Raw genomic sequence first — 17,672 nt, 5'->3', positions numbered from 1 at the left:
TGCCAGCATCTTCTTTGTGAGAAAAAGGCTCCATATGCATATGGAACCCACATGTCTATGAGAAGAAAATGTTGCAGCAAAAGGTGCCTAGGAATTTCATTTGCAAGCTGGTGTCTGAATTACACAGAAGAACAAACGCCATGCTCAGACCCCACGGTAAAGTAGTAGGCAAGGGTCGTAGAAATATCAACCTTGCAAAGAAGGCACCTCTATTGCTTTTCTGTTGTTCATAAATTGAAGAAGTCCAAATATCAGGGGCATCTTGCCTTATTATCAGGTAGGCACTTTATCAATCCAATCAATCTGTCCGATTGAGATATTTATGTATTTATTTACTATTAGCCTGATTCAAGTGACTATATACTTGCTAGCACTGCCAATGTGTAGAATCTTAGGAGAAAGTATATATTCTGTTGGTCCATTATATTGCAATCTTCTGGGTTACGTTTGTAATTTAGCTATCCTGTTGCAGGTATGGCACTATGAAAGACAATGTTCTTGCTTTAAAGGTTTGCTTTCCACTTTGCTAGCAATTTGATCTTCATGGAGCTCCATGTCAAGCCTAATAAATAGTCTCATCGCTAGCGAGGGAGTCCAAATTTACTTGTAACACATATATGCCTATCATACTTTTTTTATAAAAGGGAGTAATAGGACTTTTCGCAATAACCCCAGCTATTGGTTTGTACATTTCAGGCTGTTCTTGCAAATGGCGATGTGATAAAAACGGCGAACCGAGCACGGAAGAGTGCAGCAGGGTTTGTGTGAACACCTACTGCTTCTCTATGTTTGCAGGATTTTCCTTATCCTTTCAATTGAGCATCAATGTCCTGTTTTTTTGGCATTTATTGCAGGTATGATCTGACACGTATGTTGATAGGGAGCGAGGGAACATTAGGAGTCATAACAGAAGTCACACTTCGACTCCAGAAAATTCCAGAAGCATCAGTTGTGAGGAGCATGGGTTGTGTATAAGATACTGTTATCTCAAATATACAGGGGAGATACAAATTTTGGTTTGCTTCTGCTTGGTGTGAATTGTGAGACTCGAAATTTTCTGGAAACTTGTAGGTAGCAATTTGCAGTTTCCAGAGCATCAAAGATGCTGCTGATGTTGCAATAGCTACGATGCACTCCGGCATTCAGGTAACTTGAAACGTGGGAATGCCGAAGCTGTGGGCGTTTTAAGCTTGTGATAAGTAGTGTACCATACAGAGTTAGCGCCCACGGAGTGTTAGATTTTCTCAAAACTTACTGACGTTTGTTTGTACATTAAACTGATTTGAGCTGGCCAGGTAAGCCGAGTGGAGCTGTTAGATGAAGTATTTATAAAGGCCCTAAATAATGCGAACCAGAAAAGTTTTGCTGAAAAGACAACCCTTTTGTTTGAGTTTATAGGCACAGGTATTTCCTCATTTCCAGTTTTGCATGGTGAATTTTCAAGTGATATGGCTTGATGTAATGTTGATACAATAAGAAACAATACAAACGCTGGTTATGTTTTGAAATCGAGGTAAAACTATGGCAGCATTTTGAAACTTGGAAGCACCATCCATATTGTTGAGTAGCTTAGTTTAAGGGTCAAAGAAACAGCAGCCAACAAACATTTAAACTCATCGTTCACAATTGTTCTAAAGGTTGATGGGTCATACATAAATTTTCTTATGAAAACATGGAATGGGATTCAAAAATTGCTGTGGTGTTAAGGTTAAGTTTGACAAGAGATGTCTGCCCAATTGCGTGATGTCACTTATATCCTTTAAATTTCTTACCCTTTTCAACTCGTCTTCATCATCTTCCAAACATAGGAGGTCTTTGCCTATTTTGGTGCTTTGATTTGAATTGATTGTGTTCCTGCATTAATGTCTCCTATCAGAAACCCCTTACCTCAATCCAAGAAATTGTCAATATCCTTGCTTACTTGAAAAGTAGGAATCTTCATTTGATATGTGCTGATTTTTGTTGATAGGTGATTTGGGGTGGGGGCGTGAAAGGAAACCGGGGGTGGGGGGGGGGGGCAGGATAGCTGGCTGCCAAGTAAACCTTTTCCTTCCTGTGTCTGTTTGAAGTATATATCTTGATGTTAGAAACATGGTGAAGAGAGAGAGAGAGAGAGAGAGAGAGAGAGAAGGTTAGGGTGTGATGAAATGATGCTTAAATGAAGACATGAAGAAGGCTTTCATTCACAATGACAAGTGAAGTACAAGCCTTTATATAGGCTACACACTCACACACTAGCATCTAGTGCATATGGGTTAAGTCCCATGATGACACGTGGCACTCACACAAGACTCACACATAGACTAGTACTAGATCACCTAGTACTACACACCAACACACTAAACACCGACACTCTCTTTGACTATGATATCTCCAACACCTGTCACCCCCCTTCAGAGCAAAGAGTGTGAGACCTAACACGCAAAGAGTAGATCGATCCCTCCTCCACCGCAATACTGCAAAGAGCAAGTCCAACTATTCAACACCTCCCGTGTGATAGTGACTTCTCAGTCCGCTTGCGACCGGCAAGGGCAAACCATCACTTGTCATCCCTCCTTTCTAAGGCACATGTAGTCATCAGGATGTGAAATAGCTTGTTCCTTCCAAAATGCATATTTTTGTCTAGAATGTCGAATAAGGTCATGATGAGATTTTCTGTTTTTTTTGTATAATTCCCTTTGATTTGGACATGTTGCACTCTCAATCGCTCACTTTAAATCATCACAGACATTGCACTTTGACATTTTTTGCCTCTTTGGGATTTTAACATATCCAAAGTTCTTCTTCCAAAGAGTATACAAAGTATGAGAAGAAGCCACGGCATCCCCTCTTTGCCTTTGCTTTACTACAATAGAGTCAAATACTTCAAGCTTTATCAAGCCCAGTGGAAGGTGCATTTCAGTGATCGCATCACCGTTAGGGAGTTTGGTAGATATATGGGGTTGAGGTAAAGCATTTTCATGTATGAAGTCTTGCAAAATTGGTGCTGCCCTGACAGTTGAGATTCTTGATTTGGACCTTCCTCTATTACCGTGAATGCTAAATTTGTTGCCGCCCTTTGCCTTGGTGACTAAATCCCAATATGTACCATGGGATAATCCAGTAATATTGCGATATGCCTTATTGCAAATCTTTTTTCCATTTACGAGAGGTTTTATCTTTTGTCTTGAACTTAGCCTTTTATTGCCATTCTAAGAAAGCAAGAGAAACTTGTGAGAAGGTATTCATTTCTTTTGCTTCCTCTTCTTTGCCACACGTGTCCTCTACATTCCCTAATGTCTGCAAGATCAATGAAGCGCATACATCTTCACTTGCAACATAGATATCCCAATGCATTTAACATGTTCTCCTCCTCCATTACTTTCTTCCTCTTTGGTTGCTTTTGTGGATCTGCTTGGATTCGCTTTCTCTTCATGCATATGTATGACCATTTTTGTTTCTCGTGCACATTGTTATCTGTATTTATGCGCTTCTTCTCCTCACATTTTTTTGTAACCAAGCATCCATGATTGGTCATTGCATCCTTGGCCATATCACAATCAAAGTTAAATACTGAATAATCCTCTGTTGATCTCATCCTCATTTTTAACATACTCGTAGGATCATTCAATGAATTCAATATATTATGAGAGTATTGAGAACCTTGAAACTCTTCCACTCCTGAGAGAACATTGCTCATTGGGACATCTTGCATGGCTTTCATAAATCCACAAGCTTGATTGACACCAGGTTTGTTAATATGCATGGACTCATCCACACTTGACAAGACATCGCTATTGAAACCCTTGCCCTTCTCACGGAGCAAGAATTCATCCACCCCAGATAAGGCTTCCCTTCTAAAATCATTTTGTTTCTCGAAACCAATGAACTCATCCACTTCAGATAAGATGTCACTTCTATAATTGAGTACATTGAAATTATCCACATTTAAAGTGATAGAGCTTGGCACATGCTTTTTAGGTCCTTTGATATTGTAGTATACCTTGTCTTTATCATTGAAAACCACGTGCCTCTTTCTCATGTTTAAAAATTGCATGCTCCATCTCATATTCTTGCCTACCTCATAGTAGGGATCACATAAGGATGTTATGTTATCAACCATACCATCATTAGTGACTTTTAGAATCCTCATCTGTGCAAATGACCATTGCTCCACTTGTTCAAATCCCAATACTTCACCTTCTGCTACAGTATTATTTGCAAATGATCTCATTTGTAAAGTGTCCCCTATAGTAAAATCCAAGGTGGTGCACTTTGTATTCTTGATAATGTCTGTTGCATAAGTCTCTCTAAACTGGGTGGTCAATACCATCAACCAAAGTAAAAGACATTACATTCATTTTTGGGGGACAACCCAAGGCAGAGTACCTCTTATTGACTCCAAAACATTCACTTTAGAGGGATAACTCAAGGCTGAGAACCTTTATTTGACTCAACACAAACACAGATAGCGTCACTGATCATCATCTACCACCTCAGAATAGATCATGTAATATAGCAGATAAAGCTTGCTCCTCAGGTCCATTAGATGTGACATATATATTCTCGAGCTTGTCAAGTGTCTCCTTGGCTGAAGTAGTGAGGCCAAGATGATGAAATAGTTTGTTAGCCAACCTCACACCAATAAGCACCAATGCTTTGCCATTCTGCTCATCCCTAGCTGAGAGTTGTGCTGATGAGTCTTCACCACGAGGACGAGGCTCCATAGTAGCAAACTGATGTAACAGATTTTGCATCAGTAAATTAGGAGCCAGCAAGCTGAAATGAATAACCAGCAAATAGAGGGGCTGGTCTAGGGCTCTGAAATGGATTAGCAGCCTTCACAAATGCAAGGAAGTTGAAGCAATGTGTGAATAAACGTTTCCAGCAGTCGATGACCTTGGAGGCTTCAAAATGCTAAACCTAATGAAGACACAGCAAGAGAATGATTCGAAATGTAGAACTGAACCAGAATAGGAGCCCTTGTGGTCGAGACAACAGCTCCAAATGCTGCAGCAGGTCTGAAATGAGCAAGGCGGCTCCATAGGACAGTCTGAAATGATGTAGCACTGTTTGAAGTGCTGCAGCAGGTGTGTAGGTGTTCCAAAGTGCAACAACAGGTATGAAATGTATAAGGTGGCTCCCTAGAACAGTTCCGAAATGCTACAGCAAGGCACCAAACTGAAAATCGACTGCTGTAGGTGCGAGAGGCTTCAAGACAGCTCGAAAACACCTCTGTCTAGGCGGTGATGTGAAAAAAAAAGAAACACAAGACTATCCTTAGACAAACACAAAATGACAGTACTTTATTGCTGGCCCCCATACAATCTTATCCACTTCTTCAGAATCCAACTCTAGAGGCAAAGTCGTATTTTCAGGACTTCTTCGGGATCAGTACTGTAATATGGTAGCTCTTAAGGTAGAGCCTAACTTTCAGAGCGGGTATCCAGAGCACTCAAGTAACAAGTCAACTTCCCACACAATCTGACTAGAACACACCCAGACTCTTTGAAAGAGGGGAGAGACTACACAGCCCGAAACAAACTGAACTTAAAACTGCACGTTTCCCCAAAAAAAAAACTCAGAAAGCAGTCAGCCTCAAACACTATGAACCCACAGCCCACTGCTCAATGGCCAGCACGACTCCCAAGGCCACAAGCTGTTCAAAAGAAGAACTAGCCGATACCATCATCTGAAAACCTGCAGGTATATTCACCGTACAAACAGCCGTACAATTATATGTACGACAGCAGGCCCGTACAACTACACAGAAATCCGTACAGTCTGCATTTAATGACGACCATCTTCCATACAGCTCGTAGAAGCCATCTTCAATGACCCGTATGTGCCTGTTCAGCCTGCGATCAAGGCACCGTACTGATCGACGAAAACACCTCCGTACAATCTCGTACTATAGCCCGTACAAAAATCCACACTTCAGTCCGTACCATCCGTACGGTTCTTTCCAGACCTCAACCCACGCACGTCACCCGATGCAAGGTTGCCCTTGTTCTCAAAGCTCCCTTCTCATCACGTAGTAGCCCATATTTTCATAGGCGCTCAGCCCTTTGTTTATGCACACAGCTTTTTCGAACAGCTCGTCCGTCCCCCACCGACTCCTCCTCTTCTCCTTTATCTGCAAGCTCCCGGACTCCACGTACCATGCTCGCTCATCAACCAGAAGCTTCCCTCTTCTATTACGTAGCCACATGTATGAGGACGATGCCTTCTCAATCTGTCCAGCCACCTCAGCCTAATCTGCCACCTCACTAGTGACATTTTACCACTCTCAAGACATTTCCCCCAAATCACATTAAATGCACATTTTGGACCTTTAGTCACACAATTCCCACACACATTAGCATGCACATTAAAGCTTGCATGCTTCTCCATATACACATATGAAAAGCCCCTTGACGTGGGCACCAAAACATATCGAATTCCCGTAACATACAAGTGCACATTGACTCAGGAAAATATTAAAAAAAAACCCTTCATGACTTGACTTTACATGACCCCAAAAACATTTCACTTGACCACACACTGGATACCCTTGCTCTGGAAGTCTGGTACAACCACATTGCATTTCATCATCTCCCTGATAAGTCCCTGCAAAAAACTTTTAGTCTTTCAAGTTCAAAATAAAAAGGTCTTTTACATGTGCAGCCAGTTACATTGGCTTATTCACACACAACCCGCAAATTAACACTATCATGTGTTCAGTGTCTACCCTCATGCACAATCTATGTGGAGAAAAATATATACAGATTTTATCCTATCAGCGGTTATGCATCAGCAGCACACGGGATGGAGATTGTGGCGGCGAAATGCTCCAAAACATCTTTGGGGAAGCACACGTGCACATGCGACCTGAAGGAAGCGCCAACCAGCAGGTAATGCGTGCATAAATTACCTGAATGAAGGCGAAAGGAAGAAGAGAGTAGAGGCGGCAGGCTGTGGAGGCAAAACCAGGTGCAAATGGCTAAAGGAAGAGGCAGCTAGAGGCGAAAATGAGTAGGCTGCATAGGAGAGGCGGCTGAGCAGTGTTAGGATTTAGGGTTTGTTGGAGAAGATGATGATGTGGCAGGGTGGGCTAGGGCAGGATTGACGTGCTCTGATAGCATGTTAGAAACATGGTGAGAAGAGAGAGAGAGAGAGAGAGAGAGAGAGAGTTAGCGTGTGAGGAAATGATGCTTAAATGAAGACATGAAGAAGGCTTTCATTCATTCATCAAGTATATAATGACAAGTGAAGACTGAAGTACAAGCCTTTATATAGGCTACACACTCACACACTAGCACCTGGTGCATATGGGATAAGCCCCAGACACGTGGCACTCACACAAGACACACACATAGACTAGTACTAGATCACCTAGTACCACACACCAACACACTCTTTGACTATGATGTCTCCAACACTTGAAAGGGTCTTGTTTGACAATGGATACTTGTTCCAAGAGGGCATGAAGCTATCCCTCCGTATCCTCCTCCTCCTATATAATCTTACTGTTCAAGATGGGAACCTCATAACCCTGGTGTTCCAAGTTCCAAGTGCAATAAGGATGTCTATTCTTTTAGCTCTTCTGAAATTGCAGCAATTTTGTCTATATGAATACCATCTATATTCATATTCATATCCATATCCTTAGGGTCTCCCATCCCTATTTGTTTTTAGGAACCCACTTGCCTTTCTCATCTCTTGTTTTTTACTTTCCTCCCACGTGTGCTTCTCCATTCTTCAAGTTTGTTATCATGCCTTGTTTCTTGCTTCCTTTACTTTTTTATTTTTCTCTTCAGATATTGCTCTTTTGTTAGATCGTGATTGACCAATATCTTTTTCCCTTAGTAACCACTTGTCTAGGTGTGTCTTGAGCATCTTTTCCCACTCTAAAAGCTCCACTCCATTGTGCTTAGTGCAGTGTGTCCATCTATAGCCCCAAGCTTACAAACCATTTGTGTGTGCGAGCATACATAGCTCCTCTGATCCCCCTCTGCCTCCATTGCCATAGATGAATTCAAGGCAAGCCATGGTAATCTGCTTCCTCCGGATGTTGTGGTACCACAGTCCCTGATTCTATGGAGATAACCATTTGTGTGTGCGAGCATACATAGCTCCTCTGATCCCCCTCTGCCTCCATTGCCATAGATGAATTCAAGGCAAGCCATGGTAATCTGCTCCCTCCGGATGTTGTGGTACCACAGACCCTGATTCTATGGAGATAACCACTTGAAAGACTACATTGGGCTGTAGAGGGGTAGCTCCAAACTTTGCTAGTAGATTATGGTGTGGGACCGATGGCTTACTATGGATCATTTGAGCAAGAAGCAGAACCTATAGTCTCTCTAGTTAGAGCCTACCAGCTCCTTAATACTCCTCTACCTCCATTTTCATAGATGAAGTCAAGGCGAGCCATGGCAATCTGCTTCATCTTGATGTTGTGGTACCAAAGTCCCCGCTTCTATGGAGATAAGTAACCAATTGAAAGACTACATTGGGTTGTAGGGAATAGCCCCAAACTTTGCCAGTAGAGTATGGCATGGACCGATGTCTTGCTACGGATCAACGGATCATTCGAGCAAGAAGCAAAACCTATAGTCTCTCTATGCGGGATGAGTCTGCTTGCAATAGATTTGTCTCCCAAAAAGGACTGCTGCTGTACATCCTAGCTGCACGGACAAGTGTATTGAAGAGAAGAGACTTTGTCTTAGGCCCTTGGAAATGTTATTGGAAGCTTTGATGCTCGAGTCTGGCTGGCTAGTGTGTTGGGAATGATGAGTGAGACTGCATGATGGACACAAGTATGGAGGCAAAGTATTGAATCAATTGAGATAATTGCAAGTACAAGGGGGCCTCATTTTATAGGCAAAGGGCGCCTTATCTTCTCACACACATACGCCATTGATGATGTCAGCTGAGAGAATCACACTTACATCATAGATGGTGTGACATTCTCCAAACCACTTACACCTACCAAACATGATTACATTGGCACACCTACTAAGCCACAACCCCTTTCACACATACACACAAAGCTATATCTCCTGTCCACATGATGAGGTGTGAATAGGGTCATAGTGTGAACATGGTATAGTTGTGTGTGTTTGTGTGAAAGGGGTTGTGGCTAGTGTGAACACGGTTATAGCTTTGTGTGTTTGTGTGAAAGGGGTTGTGGCTTAATAGGTGTGCTAGTGCGAGCATGTTTGATAGGATAGATTATCCTCCTTTCAGTACAGCTTAGACGCACCATCTAGCCCACTTGGGTACCACGAGGTCAACCAGGTCATTCGAGAGGATCTCTTACAGCTAGCTACACACATTCATGACCTAGTTGGAGCCGAACGAGATAGATTCCAGTGAAGCTAAGCTTCTACAAAGATTACTACCTTCGCATCTCTGAGGAGGGTTTCATTGTCCCGATAGAGTACAATCGATTCACTTACCGCACTCATTGAGGATCTCCATTGGGTAGTTTCGTCACACCGACTCTATATCGAGAACGGATGAGTTGAGGGGATACCCAGGGGGTACCGTTTATGTACGCTATGCGACCGGCATGAGGTTGAGTTAGAGAAATTGTAGTGAAGCCCAGCTTCTATAGAGATCACAGTTTTTGCATCTCTGAGGAGGGCTTCATTGTCCTGCCTGAGTATATACTCGGATGCACTTACTGCACTCATTGAGGAGCCGAGAGAGATTCCAGTGAAGCTCAGCTTCTACAGAGATCACTGCCTTTGCATCTCTGAGGAGGGCTTCATTGTCCCATTAGAGTATAGTCGGATTCACTTACTGCACTCATTGAGGATCTCCATCGGGCCGTTTCGAGTATCGTCACACCGATTCTGTAGCGAGAGCAGACAAGTTGAGGGTATACCTTGGGAGCCTATGTACGCTATGCGACTGACAGGAGGTTGAGTCAGAAAAGCACTTCGCACCTTGATGCCCCGTGTACCACGAGATCTGTGGTCGCTATCATTGTCTCTTTAGAGATGGCTTTGGGCCCCTCTCCAAACTCCTTTCGTATCCAGAGCAGGGGTGCCTCGTTGCTTTCATTCATGAGGTGGTTCGACATAGAGAGCACTTACTCAAGATACAGAGGTAGACCTCAGACACATTGTCCGACTCTTCTCAGAGCAAGATCACAGAGTTCTTCTAGTTGGTTCATACGGACCACATAGTCATCGACTGCAGACGTAGTAGGAACTTGGAGCTCGAGACACGCCATACTGGACAACGGACAGACATGTAGATCACATTGGGTGACCTCTCATTCTTGTTCAGACTTGGGACACGACCCACAGGTGTTACAATAGCCTTGGTTAGGAGCAGAGTCATTGCCAAAGGATCAAGACGGACAATGCCCACAGACAGTCGCCAGCTCTCCATCACTGGTTATGCATCAGTAGGACCTCGCCCCCTCTCGAGCTCCCCTTGACATTTACACCTTGTGAGGCTGCATTGTATTGGCCAGAGTCGGCATGGCCTGATGATGTCTCTCTCTCTCTCTCTCTCTCTCTCTCTCTGGTTTTATGCCACCACATCAGCCTCGCACATTGACGCCCCCTCCCAGAATCGATGCCCCCAATGCCTCCCACTTCGTGAGCTTGGAGAGTTCTCTCTATATGTATCGATGTTGTTATGATCAAGGTTACTCTCTGTATGTATCAACATTGTTATGATCGAGGTTATGGGTTTTCCTTTGTATTCGTCATGGGTGTTGATGCGTGCTTAGCGGCTCCATCCCTCAGCTCATTGTGTCAGTTTCTTTTAGTCTCATGAACCCTTTGGTCTTCCGAAGACAAAATTTTAATAGAGACTCTCTCTCTCTCTCTCTCTCTCTCTCTCTCCCCGCCCCTCCGCTCCTGCTCGCTGCTGCCCTTGCCTGCAGCTCCTCGCCCCTCTGCTCCTGCTCACTGCTGCCCCGCCGGCAGCTCCCCGCCCCTGCTCGCAGCTCCTGCTCCCGCCCTCCCACTCTTGCCCTCCATTCCTGGTCCCCGCTTGCGTCTCCGCTTGCAGCTCTTGCTGCCACTCCGCCGCCCCTCCACCCGTGCTACTCCTCCCTCTCGTGCTGCTCCTCCCTCCCGTGCTGCACTGCAGTTGCTGCAGCCCCGCCCCTCTGCTGCAGCTCTGCTCACCCCTCCGCCTAGGCCTTTGGGCCTCCCACCCGCTCCCTCCTTCACCTCTTCACTTCACCTTCACCTTCACCCCTTCACCTCCCCACCTCCGGCTGCTTCTCTCTCCCGCCACGCCTCACAGCCCTCCACCCCCCCTTCCCCCCTCATGGGCAGCTCCCTCCTTCACCTCTCCACCTCCGACTCCTCCGACTTCCTTACCCTCCTCGCCCTGGGTGTGCTTCCCTCCATGGGGGGGGAGCCCATGCTCCTGCTCCCGATCGTGCACTAAAACTTGCATCAAGGGGACACGAATCAATCCAAGGCAATGGGAAAAGCCGAGAAAGAGACGGATAAAGTCAAGAAAGACGACCAAAAAAAACAACAGCAGCAGACACAACTGAAACTTGAGGATGTGAACACGCGTGTCAACCGAAGTGGACTCGGGGTTGACAACAAAGCAAAGGCAGGGCCCTTTTCAATCTCTATCTCTACCTTGACTTCAGCCCCCGCTTTAGTTTCAGTTTCAGTTCTAGCCTCAACTCCCTCCATCTCTACTTCGACTTCAGCCCCTGCTTCAGTCTCAGCTCCAATTCTAGTCTCAGCTCCCTCTACATCCTCACTTTCGACTTCAGCTTACACTTTAGTGGTAGTTTCAGCTACAGCCCCCACATCCCCAACTACAGCTACAACCACTATCAGTGACATACGTATGCCCGTGGCACCGGTTGTTCCCTTCCCTTCCTCTCCTGTTACAGCTCTCGCACCACTTATGACACCTACTTCGGAGGTGTCATACACTGCTCCGCATTACGCTTCACTCTCCCCTCTCCCCCCCCCTCTCTCTCTCTCTCTCTCTCTCTCTCTCTTCTATTTCTTAGCTCTCTCTCCCTGTCGCCCGTAGCCCGTCGCTCGTAGTAGGCCCGTAGCCCATCATCGCTCAGCCCGTAGTCCGTCGTCGCTCAGCCCGTCGTTGCTCAGCCCGCCCTTCAAGTCGTCGCCGCACAGGTCGTCGAGACTCTTCTTTTTCCTCTCCCCACTCTTGGCTGGGCTGTACCCCAGGCCCAGCCAAGGGGTTAGTCCAGCCAAAAGGGGGGATAGTCGATATGGCCAGCCCATCCTCCCCTCATCCCCCCAAGCTTTACTCTGCCATGGCAGTCACAACCCCTGCTCCCTTCGACAGGACGTACTGTAGGTATAAGATTCAACCTCCCCCGATGCCGACCAAGCCGCAAGAGCAAATTTACCATCTCCAGCGAGAAGTGCGAGACCTGAGGTCCCAGGTCACCCAAGCCCTAGCTCGTATTGCAGCTTTGGAAGGCCCAGGGAAGCAGGAGATTATTGCAGCAGCCGTACAAACATGTAAAGCTGAGCCCCCAACATCACAGCTGATTTCCACGGTTAGAGAGCTCATCCAGGTGAAAGTGACAGCTGAACCCAAGGTTGACATCCAAACAGAGATCCAAGAACATCACCTTCGGAAAGAGAATGCTATGAAGATTCGAATAGGGGGAACACCAGATTGGCAGCATGAGAATGACACTTTCGATGAGGCAATCGAAAGAATCAAGGCAGCAGTTGCGGCCATTGATTGGTCAGCAAGCCCAACTGATGACAAGAATGATGATGAAGAGGAGTCTTCCCCAGTTTATTTATCGCCCAGGAATGGACACGCTGTCATCACCTTCAACTCGAAGACACTCAGGAAGAGGATTCTACGATAATCCTATAAGTTGAAGGGGACAAAGATAGGGATTGCTGAGGAGCTTACAAGAACCCAATTGAAGGACAAAGCTACCGAGCTTCCTAAGGTTCGGGCAGCCAGGGAAGCAGGAAAATGGGCAGTCTATCGTGACGGTCTTGCACTGATTAGAGAATTTAAGACAAAACCTAAAGACCCTCAGTCTTAAACTAATGTAATGGCCACCCCATAGCCTAGTACCTAGTTCTTTTTATGTTTTATGTTATATGTTCTATGTTTTTAGGTTCTATGTGTTTTGTTTTTTGGAGGAACCTGATGATACTCCCAGGGAGGTTGCCTATGGCCCTCTCTGTACTGATATATAAGCAGGTCTCTTTTGTCCCATAGACCTTTTAGGTCTCCAGTGGACATTAATAAACTTTCTTTCTTTCTTTCTTTCTCAGTCAGCCAACGCTCCCACATCCCATTGGGACTGCCTCATCCATTCCACTGTCATCTCCATACCTCCTTCTGAAAGTGCCATAGAGGAGGACAATGCTAGCCAAGGTAGTCTGTTGCGCCCAGAAGTGTAATCCCTGTACTCCCTGACTCGGTACAGATACGTGATGACCTGAAATGCAGTGTCTAGCTGTAATGGGGATGACCCAAACTCAGCCTGAATGATCCGGTGAGGAACAGACGGCATACCGCAAATCATCTGCGATAGCTTGAGAACCTGTAGCCATTGCACATGTGCCCAATATGGAACCTATGTGAAAAAAAGATCAAACTCCGCCCTTCGTGGGTGAATGCTGAAGATTCAAAAAAGCTTGCTAAAGCAAGTCGTAGGAAAGTGGGCTTGAAGGTGCTGCTGAAAAAATAGCAGGAAGTCATGGGTGACAAGGAAATTCCAGAAAAGATGGAGTGTGAATTTCCTGGGAGCAAGACATCTATGACATAGAGGAGGAGCAATATTCCTATGTGCCAAGAGTTGGCCAAAGGGTATAATGCCAAGCATCACTCGCCATGGAAAAATCTTTTGACAAAGAGGAAGTTTGCAAGAGCAGAGCTGCTGCAATCTTTTATGCTACCATTTGGCAGTATTATTCAAGGACCAAATTACTTGTATAGCTCTCAAACCGTGCGTAAGGAGATCCAAGAAATCACAGGTGTGTGGACAATGCCAAAGAAGATGAGGCACAGATTCCCGTGGAGCCAAACATTTGTGACAAACACTCGGAGCAATATGTCCAGGTGCCAAAGCTAACCTGTTGGTGTCGAAGAGGACCTCTGGAACTCCAAAGCTGCCACAATCTCTTCCGCCACCACTTTGCTGGCAATTCATGTGCCAAAGTTGATTTGCCTTATCTGAAACCCAAGGTGGGGGCATCAAAACTTTATACAAGGAATGTACCATAATGTGAGACAGCCTCAAGGGACGGGCTGATGAACCTAGGGAATGAAGATTCCAATCTTCAAGCCTATCCTCAAGCTCAAGTGGTGGCACCGGCGGAAATGGCTGAAGCATTTGAGTAGTATTTTGCCATAGAGGGTGATAGTGCATCCCTAAACCATATTGTCTGGCACCCAAAGGAAAAGAGATCATGGTACCATGATCATGAATCACATCAGCCCCACACACACACACACGCACACACACACACATGCGCACGCACGCACGCACGCACGCACTCACTTTTTTTGGGTGAAAACTTTGAATGCTTTATCTTGCTTTATATTACAAGGTAGCTGTCCAAAAATAGTGAAGTTGAAAAAGTACATCAAGAGAAAATCTCCGTGTAGGACAAATATACATGGTAGTCTATGTAGTGAGTTTGCAGACAATCAAAGAGTGATTGCTGCAAAGAACGATGAAAGAGAACAAAAGTAGAAAAAATAGCACTCACTTTTTTTGTGTGCGAATCTATTTTTTTAAACACATGCACGTGCACATGCACATGCACACAAAAAACGACTCTTTTTTTTGAAACGTGATGTTTTTCTTCTACGCATGCACACTACTCGAGCATTGCATGCTAAACAATGTTTTCAAACTTCTTCAAATATTTAACATAGACAAGTCCTTACTACCCTTGGACGATGTTCCAGATTTGATCGTTGTTTCAAAGGCATTAATATTGTTTCTAAACATTTAGATTTGAGCACAAATCTTCTTCAGCTTCAAGGATGAGACAACTCCCAACTAGGTCAAAGCTTGTGGTCATTTGGGTTTGTGCATAGGTATTGAATCAGAGAAGTGGCATGGCAGGAAATATTCTGTATTACTTTAGAAATGTGCAAATTTAATGTTTTCATTATATTTATTAGCAGTTAAGCAACCTTGTGTTGGGTCTAGCATGATAGTAACTATAGGACCTTGAAACCTTGGGATGTTTGGATGTTAGGAACAAAATACTGAAGGCTCTGACATTTGCTTCCAGAGGCTTATGCCATTGAACAAACTTTGCGCGTTCATAAGATTGCTGAGAAATACAATGGTGGTGGCTTTCTTTTCGCAGAAAGTCCCGAGGAAAAGGAACAACTCTGGAGGGTGTGTTCAAAAGTTTCTATACTTTTTGTCATTTTTCAGATTAGTCACAAAGATGAAGAATTTGAGAAGCTAGTCATAAGGTACTGATTTGTTCATTCTTCTTTGAAGCATGGACAACACTGAGCTGAAATCTTTCTGTTCCAGATGCGCAAGGAGGCACTATGGGCATGCCTATCTTTGAAACCAAATGCGGATGCTGTTACCACAGTAGGCCATAATTTACCAAGCATTCTTTTTGCGTAAACAAAATGAACATAGATAAACGTTAACATTGGATCTCAATGTCAAGAAGTGTATTTTGCCAGCCTCAGGTTTTGTTGTTGTTATCCGTAACCTATTTTGGTCTTGGCTCCCTCACATTGATTTGTTCTCGAACCGTAGGATGTCTGTGTTCCACTATCGAGACTTGCTGAATGTATCTCTAGAGCTAAAGAGGAGACCGATGCATCTTTCCTTACTTGGTAAGCACATTGTCCTACCTTCTCACACTTAATATGAACATAAGAGGAATAAAAGTTTTGTATGCAGGTCCCTAACCTGTGGCTAGAAACACATGTTTTCTTCTCCTAAAAGGATCGTTCTTAGTATTGAAGAAAATACACGAGGAACAATGCTCATGTCAACAAGATGTGCAACAACCATAATAAGAGCATGGCAAAGCAAGGTTACTAAGTAGAAAGAAGACCAGAGGACCCTTATAAAGTGATGCAATAAACCTGTGCCTAGGTAGTGGTGCCTTATAATGCCTTGTTCTGAAATAGAATACACATCCCTCATTTTTCGGTGATGCTTCACTTCCCAAGTCTTACACAAGATTACTAGGATATTTATGAGGCATCTTGCACTTGTCTGCTTCCCTTTCCTCTCCATGGACCTTGGGATGCTCTGCTTGTCAAGGATGTCCTCTCAGTGCCTTGCCTTTTGCCATTGCTACTCATCCACTATTCATACATATGGATTCCTTAGTTTTCCAACAGTGTTTGCATGGCATTGATTTTCCTAGACGTGCTCCTTTTGACAGCCAGGCCTATGCAAATGACTCTTTTTCTTACTAAGAAATTTAGAAATCAGATGTTCGGCATCCTAGGCAAGCGCTTGATTTGTTTGTTCATGCGGTTGGGTTGAAAGTGAATTTCACTAAATCCAAACTCTTGCCTTCGCATGAGAGTGACTAGCATCACGTTTTGTGGCGGCCTCATGCTGCCTTTTGATTAGATAGTGCATCTTTTGGGCTATCCTATTGGATGGCATATTTCTTTGCCACTAGAGAGATGTTGGGTATTGCAAAATCTCTATCATAAGATAGAGTATTGGAAATTGCCTGATGTTCGTCTTCGGATAGTGCAATGCATGGCTTATGTGCAGTTTCGCTTGCCACTTTTTCCTTGGTCTTTTTCGAATATGAAGAAATTCATGTCTTTGGTGCCCGTAAGGCACTCCAGCTCTTCAAATACAATTATGTTTGTTCGCCTAAGGTTCGAATATTTTAAACATTCATACACATGTTAGCTCGCAAGGCTATGCTTTTGCTCATCTTTTTGTAGCAATACCAACCATGGGTAGTTATACTTGCTTGTGTGATGGCTCTCTTCGCACAGATGCCTTTGGCCATTGGATTCCTGCTATATCAGATGTCATTTTTGGGCATTTACATGGTTGTATTCCTGGGTGTGCCTTTTTGGCTCACTTGATTTAGGATTGGCAGCAGCTCTCTTGGCCCATCTACATTGGTCAGGCCATCCTCTGGATCTTGGAAATAGCTGGAAGATGGCCTGACTAATGTAGATGGGCCAAGAGGATGCATTCGTTGCATCGGGTGCTACGCCCCAAAGACATTGCTCCAATGGCTACTCTGAATGCCTCTTGGTGGGTGCATACCTCCCGGTGGATGCATTCATTTGATTGGGTGCTACGCCCCAATGGTTGTGGATAGAGAATAAGGAGCACCTTGATGATGTAGTGCAGCGTTGTTAGGCTGATATGTTTGCAGCCCCCCCCACGTAGCCACAAGATCTATACCTTTGATGTTCATTCCACTTCACGTCTTCACACAATGTACAAGAAATCGGATACGCATAATACTAGCATTTTAGAAATCAGCTTATACAAGAAAAGCATGAGTGTAATCGACCGTTGCCAGTCCAACAAATGTTCACACGATGGTTTATGCAGCAATCCCTTTTTCCACAACACAGGCATAGTGCCAAAACGCAAAGCATCATTGATCAAGTACACAAGAATTGGGCTCAATTGATCCCAAAAGTCAGCAAAGAACTCAACAGTGAGGACATCCCACCACGTGGATTTGGAGCATCCCAACCGAGACAATGCCGCTTTCATCTCTTTATCA

At 44.5% G+C, this 17,672-nt stretch overlaps 1 protein-coding gene across 5 annotated transcripts in view; it reads left to right on the top strand.

Moving 5' to 3' along the window:
* LOC147897774 (D-lactate dehydrogenase [cytochrome], mitochondrial-like) overlaps positions 1-17,672 on the top strand; it is a 102,503-nt gene that overhangs the window by 20,900 nt on the left and 63,931 nt on the right. For all 5 annotated transcript variants that reach the window (XM_087380221.1, XM_087380219.1, XM_087380218.1 and 2 more), the window contains exons 8-15: positions 473-509; positions 697-758; positions 855-951; positions 1,072-1,146; positions 1,296-1,404; positions 15,213-15,322; positions 15,467-15,529; positions 15,704-15,783. In XM_087380221.1, coding sequence (XP_087236347.1) covers positions 473-509; positions 697-758; positions 855-951; positions 1,072-1,146; positions 1,296-1,404; positions 15,213-15,322; positions 15,467-15,529; positions 15,704-15,783 — 633 coding nt within the window. The remainder of the gene's footprint in view (positions 1-472; positions 510-696; positions 759-854; positions 952-1,071; positions 1,147-1,295; positions 1,405-15,212; positions 15,323-15,466; positions 15,530-15,703; positions 15,784-17,672) is intronic.

Source organism: Dipteris shenzhenensis, chromosome 10 (assembly GCF_047967505.1).
Source record: "Dipteris shenzhenensis isolate YYH24624 ecotype China chromosome 10, Dip_SZ_1.0, whole genome shotgun sequence".
In the NCBI taxonomy this organism is placed as follows: Eukaryota; Viridiplantae; Streptophyta; class Polypodiopsida; order Gleicheniales; family Dipteridaceae; genus Dipteris; species Dipteris shenzhenensis.
This window is presented reverse-complemented; position numbering and strand designations above follow the sequence as displayed.